Source organism: Haliotis cracherodii, unplaced genomic scaffold (assembly GCF_022045235.1).
Source record: "Haliotis cracherodii isolate W230 unplaced genomic scaffold, xgHalCrac1.p SCAF_18, whole genome shotgun sequence".
In the NCBI taxonomy this organism is placed as follows: domain Eukaryota; kingdom Metazoa; phylum Mollusca; class Gastropoda; order Lepetellida; family Haliotidae; genus Haliotis; species Haliotis cracherodii.
This window is the reverse complement of record NW_027266273.1, coordinates 9909029-9928218: the sequence shown is the minus strand read 5'-3', so window position 1 is coordinate 9928218 and position 19190 is coordinate 9909029. Positions and strand designations below refer to the sequence as shown.

At 41.8% G+C, this 19190-nt stretch overlaps 1 protein-coding gene across 1 annotated transcript in view; it reads left to right on the top strand.

Annotated features, from left to right (window-relative positions):
• Positions 1 to 15300, top strand: part of LOC139465247 (contactin-like) — a 41404-nt gene extending 26104 nt beyond the window's left edge. The window contains exons 13-24 of the mRNA XM_071246923.1: positions 345 to 505; positions 2335 to 2461; positions 3634 to 3798; positions 4562 to 4702; positions 6736 to 6830; positions 8631 to 8714; positions 9331 to 9478; positions 10494 to 10615; positions 11092 to 11275; positions 11723 to 11838; positions 13944 to 14118; positions 15161 to 15300. Of these exons, the coding sequence (XP_071103024.1) occupies positions 345 to 505; positions 2335 to 2461; positions 3634 to 3798; positions 4562 to 4702; positions 6736 to 6830; positions 8631 to 8714; positions 9331 to 9478; positions 10494 to 10615; positions 11092 to 11275; positions 11723 to 11838; positions 13944 to 14118; positions 15161 to 15300 (1658 nt within the window). The remainder of the gene's footprint in view (positions 1 to 344; positions 506 to 2334; positions 2462 to 3633; positions 3799 to 4561; positions 4703 to 6735; positions 6831 to 8630; positions 8715 to 9330; positions 9479 to 10493; positions 10616 to 11091; positions 11276 to 11722; positions 11839 to 13943; positions 14119 to 15160) is intronic.
• The last annotated feature ends 3890 nt before the right edge of the window (positions 15301 to 19190 follow it).

Here is a 19190-nt window from a genome sequence, read left to right as displayed (position 1 = left end):
CATCATTCGGACCATCTTCCCGGAGTAAGGATGACACGCCGTGATATAACAGAAATACTGTTCAAAACGGCGTAAAACCGCACTCTTCAGTCTGTTCTTTTAAAAAACCGAGATCATAATGAGTCATTAATTATATAAATCTCCCCTTACTATATGACACACATTAGTGATTTGTGATGTGAAAAATGTCTCAACCGACGAACAAACATGTCCGTTCACTCACCTTTATGGCATCTGTATGAGAAGGTTTATTTGGAAAAATATGTTAATTTTGTATGGGACAATGACATGTTAAGGCCATAATATTGAATTAATCTGTGATACCTATGTCCTGCCTTTCCCAGCCGGGTTGACCATCACGAACGCACCGTCGCCGACACAGGTTGTCGTCAACAACACGGCGTTCCTGATGTGCCAGGCGTCCCACCAAGAGGACGTGGAGATGGTGTACGACTGGCACTTCCAGGGAAAACCTGTCAACTTCAACGATCCTCACTTCGAACTCGTATGTCAAACACATTTTGAAAAACATTCAGTACTTCAAGAGATTTTACCTCATATTATTAAGATCAATGCCGTATACATGCCCAAATACGGCAAATCAAACGCACATGCCGCATACATGCCCAAATACGGCAAATCAAACGTTCATGCCGCATAAATGCCCAAATACGGCAAATCAAACGCACATGCCGTATCAGTGTAGTAATAGACCTGTGAAGGTCCCGGATTCGAAATAATCTTCAGCAACCCATGCTTATAAGTGGCGATTAACGGGATCGGGTGGTCAGGCTAGCTGAATTGGTTGATACATGTCTTCGTATTCCATTTGCGTAGATCGATGTTCATGGTGTTAATCACTGGACTCAATTATCCGTCATAAAGCTGTAATATTGCTGAGTAATTAGTATTGAATGTTGTCTGCTTCGTATGTTACTTCAGAAATATGCATTACAATGTTGTCTGCCTCGTATGTTACGTCAGGAATTTGTATTACAATGTTGTCTGCCACGTATGGTACGTCAGGAATATGTATTACAATGTTGTCTGCTTCGTATGGTACGTCAGGAATATGTATTACAATGTTTTCTGCCTCGTATGTTACGCCAGGAATATGTATTACAATGCTGTCTGCCTCGTATGTTACTTCAGGAAGATGTATTACAATGTTGTCTGCCTCGTATGTTACGCCAGGAATATTTATTACAATGCTGTCTGCCTCGTATGTTACTTCAGGAAGATGTATTACAATGTTTTCTGCCTCGTATGTTACTTCAGGAATATTTATTACAATATGGTCTGCCTCGCATGTTAGTAATAGACCTGTGAAGGTCCCGGATTCGAAATAATCTTCAGCAACCCATGCTTATAAGTGGCGATTAACGGGATCGGGTGGTCAGGCTAGCTGAATTGGTTGATACATGTCTTCGTATTCCATTTGCGTAGATCGATGTTCATGGTGTTAATCACTGGACTCAATTATCCGTCATAAAGCTGTAATATTGCTGAGTAATTAGTATTGAATGTTGTCTGCTTCGTATGTTACTTCAGAAATATGCATTACAATGTTGTCTGCCTCGTATGTTACGTCAGGAATTTGTATTACAATGTTGTCTGCCACGTATGGTACGTCAGGAATATGTATTACAATGTTGTCTGCTTCGTATGGTACGTCAGGAATATGTATTACAATGTTTTCTGCCTCGTATGTTACGCCAGGAATATGTATTACAATGCTGTCTGCCTCGTATGTTACTTCAGGAAGATGTATTACAATGTTGTCTGCCTCGTATGTTACGCCAGGAATATTTATTACAATGCTGTCTGCCTCGTATGTTACTTCAGGAAGATGTATTACAATGTTTTCTGCCTCGTATGTTACTTCAGGAATATTTATTACAATATGGTCTGCCTCGCATGTTACTTCAGGAATACGTATGTTGTCTGCCTCGTATGTTACGTCAGGAATTTGTATTACAATGTTGTCTGCCTCGCATGTTACTTCAGGAATACTTCATGAATATGTATTACAATGTTGTCGGCCATGTATGTTACGTCAGGAATATGTATTACATTGTTGTCTGGCGCTCGGGAAAAAGGGACTAAAACTGGCTCGGAGTCAGTATACTGTGTCTGAGTGGGGTATCAATGTTAAACTGCGGTACGATATCTCAGTGGGCTAGCACTAGAAATCTGCATCAGCCCGGACTAGTGCAAGCAGTCACTCACACACGTACATACACGTCGCTATATAAGTCCAATGACCTTGGACGCGATGTTAAACCCCATTTCACCTCACCACCTCACCTCAGTGGCACATGCTATGTATTTCAGGGACTGCAGGGCACGTTTAACGGCCTGTATATTATCGGGGCACAGGCACGATTTGGTGGAGAGTATGAGTGCCTGGCGAAGACAGCTTTCGAGAGAGTCAGCAGAGAGGCCACACTGACGGTTCTAGGTATGTCCTTGATGTTTCCTTGTTTGTTTACCTTCATGTCCACAAGGAGAGGCGACGGGATAGCCCAGTGGTTAAGGCGTTCACTGTTTACGCCGAAAGCCTGGGTTTCATTTCCTAAGAAACTGTACCTCTGGGTACAATGTGCTTCTTATTTTTAGTCATCCGTCGTGATATGGGATATTCCTAAATGCAGCTTAAAAGCAATCATCTTCATTCGACAGTAATTACTAATCTAATATCAGTTGTATAACAGTCGAGATCCAATTCTAACAAAAAATGAACGAAAATAGCAACCACAGTAGCCTTGCGCTACATAGTTACATAACAGCATATGAGAAGAACATATTTTAAGCCGAAGCAAATGGAATAATTGTGATCAGAAAAGACCATCCCATGAGGTTTCGATACGACAGTACTGGTAGTGTGGCCTTGTATTGGTTGCAGGTCCCATTGGGTTTCAGTTTCAATACGACAGTACTGGTAGTGAGGCCTTGTATTGGTTGCGGGTCCCATTGGGTTTCACTTTCAATACGACAGTACTGGTAGTGCGGCCTTGTATTGGTTGCGGGTCCCATTGGGTTTCAGTTTCAATACGACAGTACTGGTAGTGTGGCCTTGTATTGGTTGCGGGTCCCATTGGGTTTCCGTTTCAATACGACAGTACTGGTAGTGTGGCCTTGTATTGGTTGCGGGTCCCATTGGGTTTCACTTTCAATGCGACAGTACTGGTAGTGCGGACATATAATGGGTTGGGGGCCACATACGGTTTCAGTTTCAATACGACAGTACTGGTAGTGTGGCCTTAGTACGGGTTCAGGTCCAACCTGGGATACAAGTTAATGTCAGCGCCTGTCAGTGTCCAACAAGGACTTCATTCAAATGTTATACCTAAAAATATGAGGAATACACATAACCCATATAAGGCAAGGTTACGAAAAGAGCATTATTTATAACATCTGTCAAATATTTGAATTGAACGAAATCCTTACGTGGATTACAAACTATCGATAGCCTTAAACAGAAGTATTATCTTCAATTTCTGTACCACAATGTCCGTGCTAAAAGAGTCGTTGTTTGAGAATGTTTATGAAAAAAACAAAAATGATGATCTTAGTCATATCAGCAGTTGTTATCATTCCTGCAGTTCCTGGAATGTTCTTCTTTGCCTGCAGGACCTCCTGGAGAGCCATCTGGGGTATTTGTGGAGTCTGTCCTGACCACCCATCACTCCATGGTGCTGTGGTGGACAACAGGGTCGGAGAATGGACGGAATATCATCTCATACGCGGTGGAAGTGTCTACAAACTTTGACCCGAGCTGGATCCTTCAAGTTGGAAGTATGTGATGTTCAAAACGGCCTGATCTGTCTCCGCATGTTTGTTCGATCATTGCAACATTTTGTATTGAAATGAAATACACGATATGGGACATTGTAACATTTATTTTTCGAATGAACGCCAATTCTGGAACAACATATATGACTGACGCGTATGCTCTAAAATTGATACACTGTTTGTTTATTGTTCTTTAACGCCGCACTGAGCAATATTCCAGCTGTATGACGGCGGTCTATAAATAATCGAGTGTGAATAGACAATCCAGTGATTGACATCATGAGCATCGATCTACAGATACTGGGATACGACATGCGTCAACCAGGTCAGCTAGCCTGACCTCCCAATCCCATTAGTCGTCTCTTGCGACAAACATGGTTTTCTGAAGATCAATTCTCACCCGGATCTGCACGGGTACCCTTCAAATGTATTGGATTTAATATTGAAACTATTATTGGGACGGTTGGGTAGCCTAGTGGTCGAAGCGTTCAATCACTACAATTAGTGGTCCCTTTGAGTTCGTTATAACCGTAGTTCACTGTATTTCGCGAGTGTCCTGCCTACAAGGGCAAACTACCTACAAAATATATGGGATCGTTCCGAGCATGTGTAGCGCCCACCATTACCACACGCATCAGATCTATGTCTACCAACTCGTATTTTAACATGGCGCTTCCTTTTCGTTCAGTCGTTGTTGGTATTCTTGTGAGAATATTACAGAATACCCATACCGGGTAGACAGTATAGGTGTTGTTTGTATTACCAGATATTCCCGATAGGGCAACAATCGTCCAAGGGAGGAACAAGCGGAGGTACGAGGTTGGAGGACTCAAACCAGGCACTGGCTACCAGTTTAGGATAAAGGCAACTAATTTCTTCGGCGTCGGTCCACATAGTTCCGCGTCAGGTAGGCATGTTCATAATAATGTGCTGTACATACACCTGACATAAAACAAAGCACCGCCTTGTAGGGATGGGTTTTGGAGGTTTAAAGTGTATCACAATATGTTTTGCAATGCACAAGGGCGTATTGCGATACGTATCACGATATAGTGTAAGATTCTATTTTTTTAATTCAGAAGTAATCTGAATCATTAAGGTATGAACTGAAGTTCATTAATGGAACAATCATGTACAACATAATGTTTACTCAGTCAATACAAACGCAGTCATCTTGGGGCCCTGGATGCTTGCTCCTGGTCAGCGAAGACATTTGGCAAGTATATAACATTAAGCACTTACTAAAAATCCCAATTTGAAATCACCCGATACATCGAGCATGAAAAAATTACATTGATACATATCGTGGAAGAATACACCTCAACTTACCGATATACCTGTAAAACCTCACACCCTTACCGCCTCGTGTATATTTCCCAAAAAATGTTTTTTTAGTTTTAAAATTCTTAGATTACTTTTAAGGATGGGATCATGTATTAACTTTCTGATCAAAGTCATTTATGTAATGACATATTTTGTAAATGTTCCATAGTATTGACTTGCCTTTTCATGTGTTTGTGATGGGTTACACCTGTGGGGCATGATACGCTCAGATTTTACGAACACCTGGTATCGTCACTTTTTGGTAGTAATTCATAAATACATGCTTGTGATATATAGAGGATATTTCAAGTGTCGAGTGAAATATCACGTTTCTCTCATGGGGTGACGGGGGAAAGGGATATATCTCCTTTTCCCCTGTCACGAGATGAGAGAAACATGATATTTCACGAGACACGTGGAATATCCTATTTATTTTATATCTATACATATATCTGCGACATAAAAAGTAGTTTCCTGTTTGCAAAATCCTAAAAACTATAAACAAAAGTATCAAAAGATATTAAGGGTCACGAAAATACTTTATCATACATTTCGATTGGATAATATACAAAATCAACTTTAAAAAAAATATTTTTGAAAAACTAGGATACCGCTTTTGGAAGCGAAAGAATGCACGCTGGTCAAGTAGCAAATTAAATGGCCATCCGTCATTATTTTGCCTTGTCAATGGGGAAGTAACATAAATAGGACGTCAACCGTTTATGTTCGGGCTTGACATTACGATAAAGGGGGACAATAGTTCCTTCAAAGTGTTATGTTCACTGAAGTGAAATATCAAGTGTTGTGTTCACTGCACTGAAAAAATATCACTTTTCTCAACTTCATAAACCTCAGTCTTTCACACTGAAGTATATAATAAAGTATTGGTGTAGGAATTGTATAATCGACTATGCTTTTAGTAGAGATGTGTTATGCCCATAGAAATGTTTTTTCTTGCTAATCGTTATATATATATATATGACTATATATATATATAACTATATATATATAACTATAACTATAACTATATATATATCTATATATATATATATATATATCTATATATATATTAATTCCCATATCCTGTAAATTGCCTCTACTGCTTCGTTACATTATATGATAGTGTTTGCGACCATCTGGAGAGACATAGTTTTCGTTTCAACCTTCCAGCAGATAACGATGGCATCTTTGATTTCAACATAGCATTGGTACCATTAGGCAGTTGTCCAAAGGTTATACATGCATAGAAGTTCGGGACATTACTTATTTCCTAGTGTTTGGCTTGGTTCTAATGTTGAACTTATTTAAAAGTGTATATTTATGTCATGCATCTCATCTACTCGACAGAAAGTGTAAAACTCTTCATTGATATGTTGAATGGCGTCACTACCGGTCGTCAAGAAATGTACTATAGGCTTGTAACCTCATCAGTGCTGAAATATGAGATTAAAATACGGTTACAGTAAACTACGTTTATAACGAACACGCTCATGACAAACTGGCGGATGTAACAAACTCTCGTCCAGATTTGGGTCCGTTTGATAATATAAACCTTTTCGTGCCTATCATCATCATCATCATCATCATCATCATCATCGTCTTGCGATCTGTATCCAGATGTGTTCCAGACCCCTACAGCTCCACCAGCACTGCCCCCAGAGAAGGTGGGAGGGGGAGGAGGAAGCGTGGGGGATCTCACAATCACCTGGGAGGTACCTAGACTATTTATTGTTCAAATCCCAAGAGAAAATGTGTTTGATAGAAAATATGCATTCAATCTACAAATCATTTTCAATCATAATTTTGACAATAATTCTACATAGCATTTCTTCTAGACGAAGCCACATAATCTTATAACCCTTGGATATAATACAAGAATATATTTATGAACGATTATCAAGCTTTGTTAAAACGGATGTTGACGGATGGGTGGTGCCATAAGGAAGAGTTGGTTACAGTTATTGATGCATGTATACTGTTTACCGAAACAAACCACAAGTTTGATGTTAATAGAGTCGTTACAAGATGATCCAGTAGCAAGATCTTTTCAGAACATTCTTATTTGACTTGCTCCAACATTATGAGAGACAAATAAATAACAAAGGCACATAATCGTTAACATCCACAGTTATATTTATATGATTATCTTCCTGCAGTGAAGTAAACATGTGAAATACCTTCCCAGGAAATATTTTGTTTTGCAGAATGGTTTGAACATTTTGTACTTTCATTGAGTTAATTCAATTAGTTTTAGCAATGTATTTAGTGCAACTGAGGTAAATTATGCTGAAGATGCTGATGATATGATGTTGCCACTATTGGTCTTGATGGGAGTGGTGGAAACCAATGTCTATGTCCACACACACACACACACACACACTCACTCACTCACGCACACACACATGTACACACGCACACATATACACACACAAACACATACACATACACACAAACACACACACACATAAACTCACATACATACACACGCACATACACAAACATGCACGCACACATACCTTTATACACCTACCCGCGCACGTACACGCATGCACACACGCACACATATACACGCACTCATATACACACACGCACAGACATGCACACACGAACACATATACACACACGCACACATATACACACACGCACACATATACACACACGCACACACATACGCAAACATGCACAAATATGCACTTACACAAATCATACACAAACATGTACGCACACATACATGTATACACCCATCACACGCACACATATACACACACGCACACATATACACACATGCACACGCATACACGCATACACGCACATACATGCACACACACTCGCACTCAAACACATGCACACTCCCGAATACACAAACACGCACACGCACGCGCACACACACACACACACACACGCACGCACGCACGCGCGCGCATTAAATGGAGCGTCCAGAGCGAATATGCAGTTTTAATGTGTACCAGGGCCAAGCTCCACAAAGCGATTTTAGCGCTAAGGCGACAGTAACTCACGTACTTGAACATAGACTTACGACAGTCGTAGCGGTACTATCACTTTGTGTAGCGGGGCCCTGGTGTGTAAGTGAAACATTATAATTGCAATGACCTAATACGAACTTGTAGGGACCACAGTTGACCTGAACGTTGTTACCCTGTAATTGTTTAGAACTGCGATCGGGCGTTTGCAACAGTGGTTTCCCATGGTAGTGTTGGCAACCGTTTCTGGAATGTTAAATATATACTGATGGAAATCAATAAGGGAACACTTAGTTTCAGACAGCAAACTGATACGCTATCATGGGTTCCCAGCCTGGAAACTAATAGCACACAAACATATCCCAACATTTGATTCTGACAAGTGTTGAATTTGTATGCGCGCTATCAAATGTACTGACAGTAAAGCTTATTTCCCTATAGTTTTCATTGTTCCCTTATTTGTTTCCATCAGTATATACATGTATGTGGGAATGTACAGTTCACTCAGCCGTGAATATTTCTCTTCCTCAGCCTCTTCAAACTGGGGATCATGGAGGGCCAGGATTTAGTTACATAGTCTACTGGCGACCCCAGGGCACGGATCGTTGGGCGACGGTAGTCCTTACAATATTTTACTATTATTGTTTCACTTTTAAACACATCATTGGACGCAGTGAAATATTAAATATAAAGCATTACATTTAAATAACGATTACACGTGCAAATAGGAACCAATACCAGTCAACCCGGAGAGCAGAAGTCCGGTGGCCAAAATACTTTTTAAATACAGTAAACTACGGTTTTAACGAACACGCTTATAACGAACTAACGGATATAACGAAATTACTTTTTGGTCCCGACTAATTGTTGTAGTCATGCTGAATATGTACTTCTGACGAACTACGGTTATTACGAACTAAAATTAGTAGTCCCTTTGAGTTCGTTATAACCGTAGTTTACTGTATGATACTTGTTGTCACCCTGACTGGCGCTGGGCGTTGAGGGGATGAAACAAGGACTGGTCGGCTCGAAGTCAATGTACTGTACTGTGAGTGGGTTATTAATTTTTATACTGCGGCATGGTATCTGTTTGTTTGTTTGTTGTTTAACTACTCTAGTGCAGGACCTTAGCCATTCGGAGCTGTCCTCACACAAACCGTGCTTCCTTGACCTCTTCATATTTCAATGCATTAAGTCAGATTGTGCGTTAATAATTACTTTCTGACTACAGGCAAACGTTGGTGCTGAGGAGACGAAGTATGTGGAGACAGTAGGTCAGGCACTCTTCTACAGTCTGTACGAGGTCAAGGTTCAGGGAATCAATGAGAAAGGTCAAGGTCCCAATTCATCTGTGAGTGTCATCTATTCTGCAGAGGACAGTAAGTGCTTCCGCCATATGTCTACTGACGTTTTGTGAACACAGAGATTATAGTCAGTGAGTGAATGAAGTTTTACGCCGCTATTAGCAATATTCCAGCAATATCACGGCCGTAAACACCAGACATGGCATTCACTCGCTGTACCCATGTCGGGAATCGAAACCGGCCCGTCTTTGGCGTGACGAGCGAACGCTTTAATCACCAGGCTACCCGACCGCCCCACAGAGAGTATAAGAATCAGTAAAAACATATTTCAATGACTTTAATCTTGCAACAAATCTTATGTCAAGTTAACTCCCTTGCCTCGAGAAGATGATCTTATGTGGTTTAATTCAAGCGATTAGATCAAATCGGAAGTGGCCAATTAAACTAAGGCGCCGCAATCTCGCTGTGCAGAATTTCGCCCCTTGAACCCGACAGAAACCTGCCATCGTGGGTTCGAATCCTCTTTAACTCCGATTATGTTTCTAGGAATATATCTGTGCTCGTGTGTTTCACATAAGTGGTAAACGTCTGAGACCTGCATCACTTCGGGCTTTCCTCCTACAATAAGAGGGGGCACGGGTGGCCTAGTCGTCTGAGGCGCCGCAATTTGCTGTGCAGAGTTGCGTCCCCTGGGCATGCCAGAAACCTATGATTGTGGCTTCGAATCCCGGTTCGCCCCGATTATGTTTCTAGGTTTGTCAGCACCATACCCGTGCTCGTGGGTTTCACCGAAGTGGTAAACGTCTGAGACCTGCATCACTTCCGGCTTTCCTCCCACATTAAGCTGACAGGCCGTGATATAACTGGAATACTGTTAAAAGCGGTGTTAAACCCAACTCACTCACTCACTCCTATAATAAGACAACACGCTGTGATATAACCAGAATACTGTTCAAGCGGCGTTAAACCCAACTCACTCACTCGCTTGAATACATACAAGGGACCCGGACCATATACATGTGGACAGATATTTCATTATTCGCCAAAGGTTGATTTCAAATAAGACGTAACATTATGTTTCCCCTTGCAGTGCCAGTAGGTGTGCCGGGGAACATATATGCCTTCCAACACAACGCTACTGCCATCAACGTCACGTGGTCCATGGTCCCGAATACGCGAGAAGTCATGAAAGGAAAAGTTTTTGGCTACAATGTGCGTTTATTTCTTAAATTCACCGTATATATACATGTTTATAACGAACACACTTATAACGAAGTGACGGATACAACGAACTTATTTTATTTGTCCCGACCATTTGCTGTATATATGCCGTATGTATGCTTATAACGAACTACGGTTATGACGAGCTAAAATTAGTGGTCACATTGAGTTCGTTGTAACCGTAGTTACTGTATGTGTGCTCTGTCTGACGTTTTTGTCGACGTCCGTACCAGTCATATTCATTGACGATTTATTAGAATAATTTATGAAGACAGGTTGATTTGCTATATTTTGATAATGATTTATCTTAAAACTAAACGAATCACTGTAGAGAATGAGATAATGTTGAATACTGTAAGTTAAAACATATCAGCACAAGGAACGAAATTTGACATTTTAATTTTCAAACCGATATTCGTCGAATTGCGTATCCAGGAATTGATAATGATTTGATGTCATTCAACCAGATCAATTACCAAACTATGGAGGAGGAACCGTTCGCCAATACTCTAGGCCTCATTGGTCAGATTTCGTCAGGATTGGTCATCGGGCTTGAACCGTACAGCTGGTACATATTTGACGTACAGGTGGTCAACACAGGGGGCATGGGGCCAGTGAGTGAAGTGTACAGACAGAGCACGTGGGGGTATCGTAAGTATTGGGCTACGCCCTCCCATCCATAAAATTACTGTCGGCCCTAACACGAATGCAGAGAAGAGAGGGGCGCAATCTAGTCGGCGAAAGTCTCAATTCTCCGCCCAGAGAGCTATAAGCGTGGATTCGTATCCTGGTTCGGCCTGATTAATATGTTTCCAGATTTGTCAGCACCGTATCCAGGCTCGCGGGTTTCGGCAAAGTGGTCAGCGTCTATGATTTAAATCACTTGGACATATACTTGTATAAGCTGCCTGCTGGTGTTTCAGTGCGGTGGGGTAGTCTCGTGGTTGAAGCATTCACTCGTCACGCCGATGACCCGGGGTAGACAAATGTGACCCGAGATAGGTACAATATTTCAAGCCGATCTGTGATGCCCCCCTCCCTGATATCAGTGGACTATTGCTAAAAGATGTACACTATTCAACAGTATTGTGGTTTCAGCGCCACAGCTCTACCCGACGGAGGTCTACATCTTCTCACACGGTCCGGACAGTGTTCGTGTTTCCTGGAGGGGGATTTCAACGACCACGTACGAGGAACCCCTGATAGGCTACAAGGTAGAATCTGCATGACATTGTACATATTGTCAACGTGCATGTTGACGGGGAATTAGCTCTTGGGGAAATCAAGGACAAAATCGGCATCGTTGCCCAGGAACGTTTTATGCACAACATATAAACAATAAACAACAAATACACAATGAGCGGAATGCCTGCTCTGACAACACAAACACAGCAATGCACGGACCTTCCAGCTCAGGCATACATGAGGTGGACGAAGCTCCAGCTCAACCTCAGGACGTTTCCTACGAGCGGCACATCCTGTTCGAGGTCGTCCCCACACCAGCACTCGGAATACCAAGCTGACTAACAGTTGTTGTTGCTGTTGTTATTGTTGTTGTTGTTGTGGTGGTGGTGGTGGTGGTGTAATGATAACAAATATATAGTAATTAACAACAATGGATAGACAAAGAGACAATGACGTTGCTCTGGCAATTAACGTATGGAGACATATACATGTCATGGCTACAGGGTAACTAGCCCTTGGAATCAAATGTTCTTCCGACAGTGGTTGTCCCAAATCAGTCGCTATGACAATACTGGCATATGGATATATTGATAACTGGAAACTAATAACGTTTATGACCATATGGACTTTAAGGAAGAGAATTTATGGATGTAAACTTTCTTATTATGAGGAAGACAACGTCTCGGAGTATATACTTATTCCTTCACCTGATGAAGGAGTATGTATATTCTCCGAAACGTTGTGTTCCTCATAATAAGAAGGTTTACGACCATAAATTCTCTCCCTAATGTGTATCACTTCTAAATGTCTTTCAAAGACTTGACATGGGCTGTAGGTGGTATAATGGTTTTCCAGATAGATCAGTCATCTCGCAACAAACCTGACAAAGATAGACCGCGTTTGAGTCTGAGAGTGAGTTAGGTTTAATGCCACTTTTAACAGTACCCAGTTATATCACTGTGTGTCAGCTTGATGTGGGAAGAAAACCTAAAGTGATGCAGGTCTCAGACGTTTACCACTTTGGTGAAACTGACGAGTACGGATATGGTGCTGCCAAACCTAGAAACATTATCGGAGCGACCCGGGATTCGAACCCACATGCTACCGTTTGAATGGTTTTGTGATGATAAGTATCATGGGGACTCACACCATATCTTTCTTGATGAACCTAACACTATATGGGATGAAATAAATAACCATAACATTTGCAAAGACTACATATGGAATTTGAATGCGTTTGGATTTTAAATATAAAAAATAAAATTCTCAAAAAGACCACAGAGTTTTATGTTCATTATTGTTGTTGTTGTTGTTTAACGCCGCACTCAGCAATATTCCAGCTATATGACGGCAGTCTGTAAATAATCGAGTGTAGACCAGACAATCCAGTGATAGAGCATGAGCACCAATGTACGCTATTGGGACACGATGACAGGCATCAACTAAGTCAGCAAGCCTGACCACCCGACCCGTTAGTCGCCTCTTACGACAAGCATGGGTTGCTGAAGACCAATTCTGACTCCGATCTCTATGTGCAGTCCATATAATTATAAATACCACTGCATTTTGTACCTTCAAGGAGTAAGAAATGAATTACTCTTGTAGGACACTCCAACGTGGTAAATAAGAAATATGATCACAGTTGATTTGGTATTTTAAATAAATTTAGTTTGTCATGAGATCATGTTTGCGTGAGTAAGTGAATGTCGTTCAGGGCGCGGTCATTAATATGTCATCTAGCGTACGCGTACTGTAAATAAACGAGTCTGGACGAGGCAAACCCGTGACTGAAATTATCAGTGACGATCCTCATCACGCCATGAGCCAAGCTCAGAGCATGGCTACCTAACAAAGAAATCGAATATTACGACCAGCAGTGTGATACTTTGTGCATATTACAACCCGGGTCAAAGATGTCACATCGGTACATCTATTGTCATTCGTCACCACTCGCATTGTTCTGTAGCCTACACGAAGGCTTGTCTCGAGTTGGTTACGAATGCGCCTATCATGCGTTCAGTAATAAACACGTTTTATTTGAGTGTTTTGTTTCTATTGTAGTACAGCAAATATTTCATTGTACTCTAAGTGTGTAGTTTTCTTTGGCTTCAGTGGATATTTATTTATCTGTTAGGTGCGCCACTGGGCTGCTACCGACGACATCCGAACAGCTCGCGACACCAAGGCCGGAAAGACGTCGGAGGTGGTGATCTACGGGGTGTCTGCAAACTTCCTGTACAGGCTACGAGTGTTCGGCTACAGTCGCGGTGGTGATGGCAAGATGAGCCCGGATGTGTATTTCACGCTCGGTGGGTACTCACGTTATGTATAGAGGTGAGGTGAGGTGAAATGGGGTTTAACGTCGCGTCCAAAATTATTGCACTTATATAACGACGTGCATGCACGTGTGTGTGTGTGTGTGTGGCTGCTTGTACTAGTCCGGACTGATACCGATTTATAATGCCAGTCCTTAACCCCCCTTAATGCCGAGCGCTTGACAGGGTAACAACAAGTACCTTTTTTAACGTCTTTTGGTATGACGCGGACGCTCTACCACTAGACTACGGTGGCGGGCCGTTATTTATAGTGAATTGTTGTGTTGTCATTACTGGTCAGATGTATCAAATTTGGATGCGGTGTGCCATATAACTCATTGTATACAACCCTTAATACGGCCATGTGAGGACATCTGTGCCAAACATTATGTCCGTTGCAATTCCTTATTTCAAAGACCGCCTCCGTGGTCTAGTGGTAGAGCGTCCGCGGAAGAGCGGAAGGTCCGGGGTTCGATCCCCGGCCGCGTCATACCAAAAGACGTTAATAAAGGTACCTGTTGTTACCATGTCAAGCGCGCGGCATTAAGGGGCTAAGACAAGGACTGGTCGGCTCGGGGTCACTATGTACCATGTGTTCCCGGTTTATTTTTAGGTAAACAATTGACTTGCCTTGACATGTGTTTTTGACGGGCGCAGGATATATTCACCTTTTGCGATACCTGGTACCACACTTTGATAGTGATTCACAAAGACATACTTATGATATAGTTTGAATCTTACAATGGAGTGATGTGTTATGAATATGGAAAGGGCTTTATCGTTTTTATTTATTGAAAGACCTAACCTGATGTGAACACGCAATATTGTAAGAGACCAGCCATTTTGTAGTCGTGGGGTCGGGTGGAGTGGTGGTGTGGTGGAGTTTTGTTTGAGACAGGTTTTCTCTGTAAAAAACACACAATTTATTCAGACAGAAGCCTGGATTAGACAGAAAAACTACTCTAGCAAGAGTTACGTCCCTTGGTGTCTCATTAATATGAAGACGTGAAAAACAATTTTTGGGTTTTTTTTCCAGGAGGTTCGGTGAGGATTGACTCGGACACTTCTGAGATTAGAGCAGCTGCCACAACAACACACGCGTCACTGACAACATTGATGTGTTGTGCCACAACACTGGTCCTGAACACACTCCTGGCTCCATCGACTCCATGCTAACATATGGAGACTCACACTACTGGTGTAACAGCTTTGGACACGATCACTATTGGAAGCTGAAATGTTTGGATGCACATACTGACCAAACCATCATCGTTATCTTCAACATCATCACCACCATCATCAACAACTTCATTGTCATCCCTTGAATTCAACTTTATAATGTTCCTTTCGTCTCCGTAAGATTCAAGATTAATAACAAATTTAATATTGTCATGATGGTATGCCTTTCCTATGCAATTTATGATTAAACGTATGTTTTCTTATGGTGAAATAAAACAAATACAACAATATATCTATATCATGTTATATTTGAAATATTAACTTATTCTATCAGTGAATCAATGAAGGTCACCAGGCGGTGAGGCGAAGGTGAAATAGAGGTCAAATGTCGCGTCAGAGATTATTGCTCTTATATAGCGACGTGCATGCACGTGTGTGTGCGCATGCGTGCGTGCGTGCGTGCGCGCGCGCGCGCGCGTGTGTGTGTGTGTGTGTATGTGTATGAAAGAAGACCAATATAAGTAATTACAGTGTAAACCTTACCGTGTTTGAATGAAAGGCTTTGTCATGCATAAATGAAAGAAGTGTTAGTTCAGTGGCGGTCTTTGTCCCAACTTGTCAGACATGTGGAGGACATTATCAAATTTGACGCATCAGCAACAAAATGAAGTCCGATGTAATTCCCTATAATGACTTGTATTATATGTTCAGTGTTTTTGGAGGGAGTGAACAGCTGATTTCCTTTTACATGTATTTGTGACGGGTGCCACAGGTGGTGCAGGATATGCTCACCTTTTTACGAACACCTCTTATCGTCACTACTTGAGTGAGTGAGTGAGTGAGTTGGGTTTACCGCCGCTTTTAACATTATTCCAGTTATATCACGGCGTGTCAGCTTAATGTGGGAGGAAAGCCCGAAGTGATGCAGGTCTAAGACGTTTACCACTTCGGTGAAACCCACGAGCACGGGTATGGTGCTGACAAACCTAGAAACATAATTGGGGCGAACCGGGATTCGAACCCACAATCATAGGTTTCTGGCGTGTCCAGGGGACGCAACTCTGCACAGCGAATCGCGGCGCCTTAGACGACTGGGCCACCCGTGCCCCCCGTCACTACTTGAATGTGATTCATAGACACATGGTCAGCATAAGGTCGGAATCGTACAATTGACTCTGCTTTAGTAGAAATTGTTTATGAATAAAAAAAATGATATCTGTCCAATTTAATTGCTTTATTGGCATTACTTTTGCCTGTACACGAACATAAGACCACAACAAATAGCTACTTCTGTTTTTTGTAAACCCTGTTTCTAGGTACATTCTTAAAAGCATCGCATAACAAACCGCTTCGTCTGCAGAGTGCCCGGACGAATGGCAACTCGATGCTGCCAAGTGCAACATATCTGTGTTCTACAATGCAGCCAAGGTGAGCGTGGATATGTCATCTCCTAGGAGCGAGACATGACGTTTCAACACGCACATTCAGTTATTTAATATTATTCATGAGATCATTCCCTAAATATGCCAATTTCTGATGAATCGTCAGTAGACAACACCCACTATTTGTGTCTCTTACATTACCTCGCACAGCCAACCTACTTTCTCTTCCGTCTTGTTGAAGTTGGACAAACAATACCAGACAAGACATTAACCATATTTGTATAACATGTGTACATGCTTGCTAATATGACCCAAACAACGTTCTTTAAAGACAACTTAACTGGTTAAAATTAGATGCAGTGCCAATGTCATAACAGCATCGTAACCCTGAGATCAAAGAGGGCCATGTTTGTCCGGATCCCGTTAATCAGGAAACCCTGTCTTTGCAAACATAACTCTTACATGTACATACCGTTACATTAGTCCGTAACCCGCCGGAAATTTATCAAACCGGTCGATTTCAGTTGCCACAATTTGAATATCGCTATTATTTTATATCACAAATATTGTTCAACATTTATCAATGATCTTTCGTGGAAATATATACAGGATACATAATGACTATGTTTTGTTTGTTTGTTTGTTCTTTAACGCCGCACTCAGCAATATTCCACCCATATGACGGTGGTCTGTAAATATCAAATCTGGACCAGACAATCCAGTGATTAATATCATGAGCAATTGGGATCGATGAAATGCGTCAACCAAGTCAGCGAGTCTGACCAATCGATCCCGCTAGTCGCCTTTTACGGCAGGAATGGGTTGCTGAAGACCTGTTCTACCCCGGATCTTCACAGGTCCTAATACTAGTCTGAGATCAAAGGGTCAGACTAGTTTATGACGATACAAAATAAGATTTGGGTTATGGCCCGACAACATGGTACATTAGCAGGATTGACACAATGCTGGCGACTGCAGCAGTGGTAGAGAATAGCGCCGCGTGGAAATAAACGCAAAAATCTCTACTAAAAGCATAGCCGATTTTACCATTCCGACTATATCATGAGAATGTGTTTATGAATCGCTGTGAGACCGCGATGCCACCAGGTGTTCACGGAAAGGCGAGCGGATCCTGCCCCACCTGTGACATCCGTCACAAACAAACACATGCAAAGGCAAGTCAATTGCTTATCTGGAATATAGACTAATATTGTACGAGATTGTACCTATACCTCAGATTGAAAAACTTCTGACACTTCGCTTTGTCTCTGTATTGGCGTCTTACTGAAAACAGAACCTGACCCAACTCAAAATCTTGGACACCAGCAAATTTGACAGATTTTTGCAATGTAATTGGAGAAACTACAACTGACGTTTGTTTTCAAAATTGTTGCATAAAAACCTTGTAAAAAAGGTGATACGTTTAATCGATTGTAGATGTGTACGAAATTAACATTAATTAGGACATAAACCTACATTTTGGAACTTGACGTAGTCCGACTAAGGTACCGAGCGCTTTAGATGATATAAGTGAATTGTTCTTAGCGGCGTTCGGGGCGGTCGGATAGCCTACTGATTAAAGCGTTCGCTCGTCACGCGAGGGTTCGATTCCCGGGTATAGGTACAATGTGTGAAGCCCATTTGTGGTGTCCCCCGTCGTGATATTCTTTGAATATTGCTAAAAGCGGCGTAAAACCATACTCATTCACTAGTAGTGTAGTCTGTTCGTTCAAGTATTGGCGAGGGAACAACAATTGACTGATCAACAGTTCAAGACACACAGCAATATGAAACCCATTATGTCCAAATGGACCTGTCGACAGTTTGATATTATGAACTTCAATCACACCAAACTCTTACTGATATCTAAGGTATAGAATTAATGATATCATGTTTTATAACCCACGATAATACTTCAAATACCATTACCACCTTTTCTCATAATGCGCTATATGCTAAATGTGACACCAGAACAAATCTTCATTTGGGGATAGCTGGCTTATGCACTCACTCACTCACTCACTCACTCACTCAGCGGCGTTCACCCATCTCACTCGCTCACTCTTTCCTTAGAACGCTGATACCGGGGCGTCGACGTATGTAGAGACACAGGCAGTGTTCTACAGTCTGTACGAAGTCAAGGTTCAGAGATTCAACGAGAGAGGTTGAGGCTCCAGCTCATCCGTACAAGTCATCTAGTCTGCAGAATATAGTAAGTGCGTTTGTTTTGCATGTACTTCAGTGACCCTTGGGTTATTGAGTATAAGCGTCTGTAACATACAGATAGTATCATCACAGGTTGGGAGGGATAAAAGGTTTCTACTTGAGCGCAAGGCAATAACACTCATCCAGGACCATAAGTAACTGTTACAGCAGATACTAGACAGTCGCTGTGAAGAACTCATTGTTCACTGGACCCTGTGAAACATTCCGTTTTCTTGTCCACGTATCGCGTCAGGAGATTGATTACTGATGCAGAGATACAGCTTCGTGACAAAGACTTTA